The 9,498-nt window shown below is 63.2% G+C and overlaps 1 protein-coding gene across 1 annotated transcript; it reads left to right on the plus strand.

Moving 5' to 3' along the window:
- Nucleotides 1–294: 294 nt before the first annotated feature.
- Nucleotides 295–3,701, plus strand: BARX1 (BARX homeobox 1). Its single transcript, XM_070400868.1, has 4 exons — nucleotides 295–693; nucleotides 2,386–2,677; nucleotides 2,758–2,842; nucleotides 3,072–3,701. The coding sequence occupies exons 1-4, from the start codon at nucleotides 468–470 to the stop codon at nucleotides 3,243–3,245; spliced, it is 777 nt and encodes a 258-aa protein (XP_070256969.1). The 5' UTR covers nucleotides 295–467; the 3' UTR covers nucleotides 3,246–3,701.
- Nucleotides 3,702–9,498: the final 5,797 nt, after the last annotated feature.

Below are 9,498 nucleotides of genomic sequence, written 5' to 3' on the forward strand. Positions count from 1 at the left end.
TCTCTGGATCCCTCTGCTCCCTTCTCTGGGGTCTCCTCTCCCGCTCTCTCCTGCTCTCTCCTTCCTGAGCGTGTGCTCCGCTGGGTCTCCCGCGGTCTGGGTCCGCCGACCCTTCTCGAGGCCCCCCTCTCTCCCGCCTTCCTCCCTTCTCCGGCCCTCCCTCGGGCTCAGCCCCGGGTGGGGTAGGGGGCGGCGGGCGGCGTTGGGCGGGGCGGGCCGGCGGGGCGGGGCGGTGACGCGGAGCCGGCCGTGCTAGAGGCGCGGCGGCGCGGGGCGGGGGCGCAGTCCTGGGTCCGACCGGCCGAACCCCGCGAGCCCCGCCCGCGCCCTGCACCTCCGCCCGGCCGGCCGGCGGGGGAGGGGGCATGAGCCGGCGCCCGCGCGCCGCCCGGAGCTGCGGGCCGGCCTAGAGCCCCGCGCGGGCCCTGTGCCCGAGCCACAGCTGCCGCTGAGCTGCGGGCGCCGCGATGCAGCGGCCAGGGGAGCCGGGCGCTGGGCGCTTCGGGCCGCCCGAGGGCTGCGTCGACCACAGGCCGCACCGCTACCGCAGCTTCATGATCGAGGAGATCCTCACTGAGCCGCCAGGGCCCAAGGGCGCCGCGCCCGCTGCCGCTGCCGCCGCCGCCGCGGGCGAGCTGCTCAAGTTCGGCGTGCAGGCGCTGCTGGCCGCGCGGCCCTTCCACAGCCACCTGGGTACGTGCGGAGCCTGGGCACCCGCGGCTGGGAGGGAGGGGGGAGCCGCGCGTCGTGAGGACGCAGCTCTGGGCGCGTGGGCCCCGGGCCGTGCCCTCGCCCCGGCGGGGAAGAGGAGGGGCAAGCGCCCGGGCGCCCTGGAGCCAGGCCTCGTGCCCGCGGGTCGGGCGCGCGGGGAGGGTGTTCTCTCGCTCCTTCACTGATGTCCCGCGGGCTCTAGCCCGGGGACCGAGCCCATATTCTGATCGCGGGCGCAGGTCCGTACTGCTAACCTCAGACTGCGGGTCAAAGCGACCTCCGGCCGCGGGCGCCTGGGCCTTCGCAGCAGAGAGAGGGCCGGGAGTGGCCAGGACTGCCCTAGCGGGGAAGCCGGACCTGGGGGAAGAGGCCTGCGTCTCCGAGTGCTGTGCGGGGAGCGGACGCAGGCCCAAGCGGCCCGAAGCCTCCCGGAGCCTCGGGAGGCAGGCACACCGGCCGCTGCGGCAGCACCCACACCCTTAGCCTTGCCTGGGGACAAGGGGCTGACTGTGAGCGCCGCCAGCCCCGACCGGCCCTTCTGCTTCCAGGTCTGCTGCGCCTGCCTCCGTAGAGCTTGAGCCGCCCACTGGGCCTTTCCTGCCTTCTGGGTTCTTTTCCTTCCTTGACGGGGCCAGAGTCGGACTTGCCCAGCCAGTGTCCTCTCCACCGCACCCCTGTTCTTCTGGCTTTTCCCCAGTTCTCGTCACCCTACTTTGGCCTCCCTTGGCCTTTCTCGACAGGGTGGGCCTGACTTCCCTCTCTCTCACCTTCTCCCAAGTGTCTTGCTTCCCTCTGGCCCTCTCCTCACACTTACCCCAGTCTTGGCCAGCCCTCGCGACTTCATCGACGCACCTGCCCGTAGTGAGCTGCCGGTGGGGAAGGGAGGCCTGCACAGTGGCACCCAGGCCCTGCCAGCCATCTTTCTGGCCCCGTGACCCTCCAACCTGCGCTCCGCCCTCCCGCTGGGCGCCTCAGCCAGTTTGTTCGTTTTGAGTCCAACTTTGATGCAGACTCACCGCTGTGCATTGTCTCCAGCGGCACCGTGGTTTCCATAATTCGTTTGAAGCGGGCAAAAAATCATTTACGGCCGATGAAATGGAAACATCGCCCCGGGGTCCTGTCTAAATAGAGAACACAGGAAGACCAGTTTCAGGATTCGTGGGGTGTTTTGAAATTTTCGGAAAGTGTTCCAGCCTACCCCTGCTGCAGACCCAGTGCCTGCAGCCTGGCTGTCGTGCCCACACAGAGGAGTAAATCTGTTCACCCCCTCGGTATTCTTTCCCCAAAGCAGCAATGCGGATTTGGCTGCGGAAGCTCATCTTCCTATCTCGCGACTTCCTTTTCTTCCAGGTTTCCCTTTTCCGTGAAACACACTGTGCACCTCTGAGCTTCAAACCTTTTCATTGAGAATCCCGAAATCTCAAAGGGGGCGCCCGCCTGAGGAGCGCAGGGCAGCGCCCAGGGTGGGGGAGACCCTTGTTCCCAGACTGGGGGACACTGGCGCTGGAGCGGGTCACCCCAGGCGCGGCTTAATCTCTCCCTTCTCGGCCTGGCAGGAGGGTTTGTGCCGGGTGGCACGGCCAGGCGCTAGTCCTCTGGTAGCGGGATGCCCGGGCGCCTCCCAGACAAGAAGCAGGGCCTGCGCTCACGAAGCTCCCCTTTCTCTCCCCGCAGCCGTGTTGAAGGCCGAGCAGGCGGCGGTGTTTAAATTCCCGCTGGCGCCTCTCGGCTGTTCCGGGCTGGGCTCCGCGCTGCTGGCCGCGGGGCCTGGGCTGCCCAGCGTGGCGGGCTCGCCGCACCTGCCCCTGGAGCTGCAGCTCCGCGGGAAGCTGGAGGCCCCGGGCAGCGGGGAGCCGGGCACCAAGGCCAAGAAGGGGCGTAGGAGCCGCACGGTGTTCACCGAGCTGCAGTTGATGGGCCTGGAGAAACGCTTCGAGAAGCAGAAGTACCTCTCCACACCCGACAGGTAGCGCGGCCAGGCCTAGCTCAGCGGGCAGAGGGCGGGGGGCTGCTCGACCTGCTGAGGGTGCACCCCGCTCTTTCCAGGATAGATCTCGCCGAGTCCCTGGGCCTGAGTCAGTTGCAGGTGAAGACTTGGTACCAGAATCGGAGGATGAAGTGGAAGAAAATAGTGAGTGTGGGAGCTACCCCCCTCCTCTCCCCATGCCCTCGGTGCCTGGTGTCCAAAGGGACCCTCTCTGCTCTCTGGTGCCCTCGCCCAGCCCACCTTTCCTCGTGCCCCCTGCACCCTCTGGCTTCCCGGCAGCCTGAACCTCTGGTCGCTTTTCCCAGCCGTGCTCACGCGGCCGCTACTGCCCGGGGTTGGGGGCTCAGCGGCTCACGGTGCGGCTCCCGCGCAGGTGCTGCAGGGCGGTGGCCTGGAGTCCCCCACCAAGCCCAAGGGGCGGCCCAAGAAGAACTCCATCCCCACCAGCGAGCAGCTGAGCGAGCAGGAACGCGCCAAGGAAGCGGAGAAGCCGGAGAAGCCGGCGGAGGCGCCGGGCGAGGCCAGCGACAAGGGCCGCGAGGACTGAGCGTGCGGTCCGGGGACCCTGGCGCCACTGCGGCCCCTGCGCCCGCGAGAAGCCGCCTCCACGCTGTGTGCTTTCTAAAGGGTGATGATGACCTTGAATGCGGGCAGCGAGGGGCCCACCAGGAAGGACACAGACCCCGAAGCCAAACCCGGGCCCCAGCGCGCCCCGGGCCTCCCCTGGAGACTCACCGCGGCAGAGTCGCCTCCGCGCAGAGCTCCGCGCGCCGGGCGCTCCACGCGCACTCACGCCCCGCTCCCCACCGCACCCACCGCCTCGGGCGCCCTCGGCCCGGACGCCGCAGGCACACGCCGGTTTCCGCGCAGCAGGGACGGCGAGACCCCGCGCGGACAGCCCGGAGGCTCGGCCTGAGGCCGGTCCCTGACGTGCGGGGCCCCTACCCCTCTCTTGCGAAAACGGTGATTTTTTTTCCAATAAAATATTTTATGACACAGCGAAGCTAAATGAGGGGCTTCTGAGACCGCGCGGGGAGGGACGGCGAGATAAGAGGGCCTCCCAGCGGCTGCTGGAACCGCCTTTCTCCCGGCCACGTGGAGCGGCCCGCGACCTCCCCACGGCCCAGGCTGAGTGGCGGCGGCTCGGCGCAGGGCCCTCGGAGTCGCTCCCGCCCGGCGCGGGGCCGGTCTGACTGCCGCCCGGGGCGAGCGGCCGAGCAGCCGGGCTAGCGGGGTCGGTCCGAGGAACGAGAGCCCCAGGCCGCGCAGGGTTCGGTGGTCGATTCGGTTTCCTGGGGCTTGAAGGACGCACTGCGACGGTCCCAGCAGCCCTTCCCGAGGCGGATGAGTGCCCAGGCCTGGAGGTCCGCGCAGAGGCCGCCAGCAGCGGCAGCTCCTTCCGACCGGGCGGCGCCAGCTCCCAGCTCCCAGCTCCGCGCTCTCCCTCCCCGCCGTGCGCAGGGCGGCGGCGCCTGGCGGGAGCCTGGGGCCGAGAGAGTTCCCCACTTGGGCTGAGGATTGCGAGCTGCGGAGCTCGGGCAGGGCGCCCTTGCCACGGGCACAGCGCGGCAGCGCCTGCCCGCGGGCGCCCTCTCCTCCAGGGAAAGCTTCAGTTGCCTTCTCCCTGTCTCAGCTGGGCTGGGGTATCGCGTGTGGGTTCCTGTTCTTGCTCTTCGCCCCGGGCTACGGCCACAGTATGGGGTTGGGACGTGGCCACTTTGCTCCTTGAAGTTGAGGGAGAGACCGAAGCGCGCTGGCCCTGCAGTTCCCTAAGCAGGAGCAGGATTCGAAGCCAGGTCCTTGCAGGTGCGAATGCTCGGGACACCACGCTCAGAGGCAGGCTTGCGTTTCAGAACGCGAGAACCACCGCGATGGCCCCCACTCCTAGTGGCCAGGGCTTCCTTTCCAAATCGTGGCTTGACCTACCCTTCCTGACTTGCACTTGAATTTACGGTGCAGGTCTGAGCACCTCAGGGTTTAAGACCGGGAGGAGGGAAAACCAGGGCAGGGCGCTTCCTGCGACCCCATGTCCACTCAGTGGCATGACCCTCTGTTCTCTGGGACCCTTCCCGCTCCAGGCCCGGGCTAGCAAGTGAGGCAGCCACTGCACTCACTCCTCTCACTGCAAAGAGGGAAGTGAAGGCCTAGAAGTTCTGTCTGGGCTGGGGCTGGGCCTGGGGGGCAGGTTCCAGCTATAGCCTTTGTCAACCGTGCAGGGTTGTAGAAAGAAGGAGTGTCAACGAGGAGAGAGGAGGGGTTCTGACCCTGTTCTCCGTTCTCCGCATTCTGCAGTCTGTTCCAGGTCTGTAGGTTTTACTGAATCTGAGCAGCGGCCCGTAGGCAGAGTACCCTGTGGTTCTAGGGTTTCCCAAGGCAGCCCTCACTGAGCTGGACTAATGGGCCACCAAGCACCAGGCTTTGAGAGGGTGGGGCGGGGGGATGTGTCCAGCGAACCCTGCACCAAAGCATAGGGGCCCCAATAGTCCATGGAGCACAGCCCACCAGATAGAAAGCCTGAGCTGGGCCCCAAGCAGGGAGGTCTAGATTCCGGTGCGGGCCGGTGGGAGGTGGGAGAGGTCTCCGTCACTGCCTACACTGCTGCACTCCTTGGGCAGAGGGGACAGGGCACAGGGACAGGGCAAGCTTGGCAGACCCAGCCCTCCAGGACGAGAAGACCAGCCAGGCACCCGCTGGTCCGGGCAGCTGGGGCTTCCTTGCTGGCGACTCTAGGAGGCCGGTGACCTGCTCCTGGAGAGTGAAGACCTGGAGGTCAGTGGTGTAGCTGTGGAGCGCAGCCCGCACAACCCCAGTTCCAGGTACAGGGCCGCCTCCCATCCACCAGGGGACACTGCGCCCGCCCTGAGTGCCACTGGCCTCTGGCCAGCCAGGCCACCAGCGCAGAAGCCTACTCCCAGATGGCCAGCAACCGTGCCCCTCAATCTAGGCCCGGACTTCAGGGAGGGAAGGTCCTCTGCCCTCTCCCCTCCACTCACAGCACATAGCTCTCTACCCAGGGTCCTAGGAAATGAAACCCAGAGATGGCACAAACTGGCCAACACCGAGGAGGTCACTGCTGCGCCTCGCTTCCCCAGCCCAGGGCGGTGGGGGGTAGGGGGGGCTGGAGGGTGGGGAGGAAGCTGGCTTGGGCGTCTTGAGTAAGCCTGGGCCTGGAGTGGGTGGGGTGGATCGTGCGGGGAGCACGGGCGGGGGGGCTGGGGTGGGGTAGGGTGGGGTGGGGGGAGGCTGCCAGGACTTCCCAGCCGCTTGATGGCTGAGCACCCGGATTAGCTTGGGGGCAGTGCCCCAAACTCGCTCGAAGTTTACACTTCTGTGCTTGGCTGGGGTGGGGGTGGAGTGGGCGGGGTGAGCCTTAGGGCAGATTTGTGGGGAGGGTTGACTGGAGGGTCTGGGAGGGGGATTTCATCCCTAGCCTATGCCGCCTCCGCCTCCAAACCTGACCAAGTCGATGGGAGTGGGAACCTAGCTCAGGCGCCTTCAGCTAGAGCCGAGCCGTTGTCGCGGGGAAGGTTTGGGGAGAGGCGAGCCTGACGGGGCCTGGGGTCCCTAGTCCACTTCAGAGTCTCTGACTTGCAGCTGGGTCTGCACAGAGCAGGCACCGCCAGGTGGTGACAGGCGCAGCCGGAGCGGCGCTCCCATCCTCCCCCGCCGGCCGCCCTATTCTGTAAAAAATAAAGGTTGCTCTGGTTTACTCCTCCCTTTCGGTGGATTCGCCTGGAGGGTCACTGGTGGGAGCCCATAAGTGGGAAGGAAAGAAGCGTGGCCCAGGCTAGTTACCGCACCTCCTGGGCCTCCCGGCTCCAGCTCCAAGGGAAACCTGGCCCGCCTTCCACTTTCAGCTGCCCTGCTGCCTGATTCCGGTTCTCCACTCCAGGGGAGCCCCTGACCCAAAGTGACATCGCTGGTTCCACCTGGAGTTCCCTTGTCCAGAGGGGACCTGTTGATACCCAGAACCTCTTCCCTGAAGGCCTCTTCAGGCCCAGGTTTCCAGGGGCCAAAACCCGGCTATGGAGGACCACAGACACCTACCCACCCTCCAGCTCAGCCTGGCCCAGACTCTAGGAGCTGAAGGAGACTTCGCACACCATCCCCTCAGCCCCACTTGAAGGAAACAGGGAGCTGCCGATCCTCACTCCCAGATGGTGGGCGGGCAGCAAGGTGACTGCAGCTGCCCGGCTGTGAGGGCTAGGCCAGCTGGGCTCCCACCAAGCGCTCCATGGCCCTGTCCCTGGGCCACTCCACACTCAGTGGAGGTGAAGGCGGGTCCACTTTCTGTTCGAAGTAAGGCCTGGTGGAGGCCCCTGACCTGGCAGGACCTTCCCTGCTGACCCTTCTCTCACTTTGCAACAGGCCTCTCACTTGTGTGACTTCAGGAGTTCCTTTTGTCCTAGTCCTCACACTGTATTACTGAATATCATCGGCTCTAAGACAACATTTTCCCATTTCTCAAATCTGGGTTCATATGCCACCCGTGAGGCTGTGGCCAAGGGGGTGGGGCTGTGCGATGCTGAAGGGGATCCATTCAGAGGCGACTCTGACCTCAAAGTTTTAGGAACACCTTCACCCACTGATTTCCCTGGTAGTCTCCCTTTATGTAAACTCAACAGTGGTCTGTGATAAAAATCTATGTCTTTTTGAAAACTATGTGTTTATTGATTGCAACGAGAGGAAAGGAGATGGCGTGAGAGATAGAAACTTTGATGAAAGAGAAAAATCTACCAGCTGCCTCCTGCACGCCCCCTACTGGGGATCGAGCCCACAACCTGGGCATGTGCCCTGACCAGAACGGAACCAGTGACCTCCTGGTGCATGGGAGGATACTTAACCAACTGAGCCACACAACCAGGCAAAAATCTATGTCTTCGTAGGCCAAAATGAGATATTTGAGTAAGTGTAAGATTAAAATTCTGGGCAATATATAAGCAATGGGTCAGAGCTTCATTGGCAATGTTTTAAAATTTTTTCTTTGTGCTTCAGGAAATAATGGTCTCTGACATCAGTGACATCACAGACACTTTCATATCAATCACACACTTCCGGGGCCATTCATTCATTTACCAAACAGTTACTGAGTGTGAGTTCACAGTGCTGAAACGCAGGCCCTCTGCCCCTCTCCCCTGACTCCTTGATCGGTAATAGTAAAGTAGGTGCCTTACTTCCACTTCCCAGGTGAAAAGAAAACTCAGAAATGTTAGGCAACTTGCCTAGGAACACACAGCTATTAACAGCAGAATTTGGGTCTGACTTCAGCGCTGTTGGTCTCCGCTGTCTCTGACCCAGCAGCCTTGAGGCTCAGTTTGGGGTGTCCCAGATGCCTTAGAGCCCCTAATGGCCTCTGCCTGCCTGGAATCCATTTGCTCACCAAGTATTTGTTAAACACCTGCTGTGTGCCAGGCACTGTGCTAGGCATGGGGGACACAGCTTCTGACCTAAGGAGCTCACACTGGAGGTGAGGAGGCTTGGACAGATGGCAAAGAAGCCACAATTAAATTCAAAAGAAGATTTTAGGAAGTGACACATGCCATGTAGAAAACACAGCGGGTGGTAGAAAATGAGTGAGCAAGGACTTTAGTCGGGATGGCCAGGGAGGGCCTCTCAGGAGTTGACTCTTCAACTGAGACCTGAATGACCAGAAGAGTGTCCTCCAGGTACCTGGAAAGCACTTACAATGGCTCTGGGGCAGCTAGTTAGGAGCTTGGCCTTAAAGGCACAGGAAGAAGGTCAGAGTAGAGGGATCAAGTGTGGAGAGAGGGTCAGGGTAGTGGGTGAAGAGGTGAGGAGGGAACCTAGGCTCTGCCCAGAAGGCAGTGGGGAGGCGGCTGCCTCCTGGGTCTAGCCCCAGGCAGACACCTCCATCAGCCCAGCCCCTCTGAACTTGGTGTGCACACAGCCAGAGCCCTGGCAGCTCCGCCTCCAGCAGGCAATTTGCCTCCCCCTCCCCCTTTTCATAAGGATGCAATTTTCTGCGTGCTTTAAGGACATTAGAAGGGCATTTGACTGACGGGCCATGCGAAACACATTAGCAGCGAGGCCCAAGACACTGGAGGTGGTGCCTGCTAGGGAAGGGGCAGGTGGAGGTGGAACAGACCCTGGGGATAGTGGGGCTGGGGTTGTTCCTAGGTTGGGGGTTAGGGAGACAGAGATGCAGGAAGAGGAGAGGAGAGGGAGAGAGGGAGGGAGGGAGGCAGGGAGGGAGAGAGAGAGAGAGAGAGGCATGGGGGGGTGGGTTTGGTGGAGGTAAAGTAACAGAAAGAGTGGAGAGGGAGGAGAGATAATAGAAGCAGAGGAGAAAGAGAAAGGGGCTGGAAGGAGAGGAAGGTGGAGACAGGCAGGGCTGGAGGGAAGTGATCGCAGGAATGGGGTCCTGTCTGAGGCGCACTCTCTCCTAGACGACCATGTGACCCTGGCCAGGAGTGAGTGCTGCCGGGTAGATGGTGGGGAGAATGCTGCCTTCACCAAGGCCGTGGCTCACTCACTGTTCCAGCCTCTCAAGCACCAAGCTCCCTTTTCCCCCAAGACCCTTGTGCATTCTGTGGTGTTCCCTGCACTCCCCTGCTGCCCCGTCCCTCCTCCTCCTTCCTGGGCTACCCATCATTCCCAGGGCTGCCTGCTCTGACTGCCCTTGCCTTGCTGGCTGGCACTCATCTCTGCTATGATGCCCGTGTATTCACCTGGGGTCTGTTCTGAGGCGCGGCTGTCTTGGTCCTGGTACAGCTTGAGGTCAGCAGCAGCAGCTCCTCACCACCTGGCATTCTCCTTCGCAACAAGGAACATCTGATTTG

This window comes from Myotis yumanensis, unplaced genomic scaffold (genome assembly GCF_028538775.1).
Source record: "Myotis yumanensis isolate MYYU_CA2020_CCGP unplaced genomic scaffold, mMyoYum1.0.hap1 SCAF_21, whole genome shotgun sequence".
In the NCBI taxonomy this organism is placed as follows: domain Eukaryota; kingdom Metazoa; phylum Chordata; class Mammalia; order Chiroptera; family Vespertilionidae; genus Myotis; species Myotis yumanensis.

What these genes read in the sequence shown, in the direction of transcription:
- BARX1 (XM_070400868.1), top strand. Translation starts at nt 468, where the DNA reads ATGCAGCGGCCAGGGGAGCCGGGCGCTGGGCGCTTCGGGCCGCCCGAG. An exon ending in GCCCTTCCACAGCCACCTGG is followed by an intron (nt 694 to 2,385) that starts GTACGTGCGGAG and finishes CTCTCCCCGCAG; the next exon opens with CCGTGTTGAAGGCCGAGCAG. An exon ending in GGATGAAGTGGAAGAAAATA is followed by an intron (nt 2,843 to 3,071) that starts GTGAGTGTGGGA and finishes GCTCCCGCGCAG; the next exon opens with GTGCTGCAGGGCGGTGGCCT.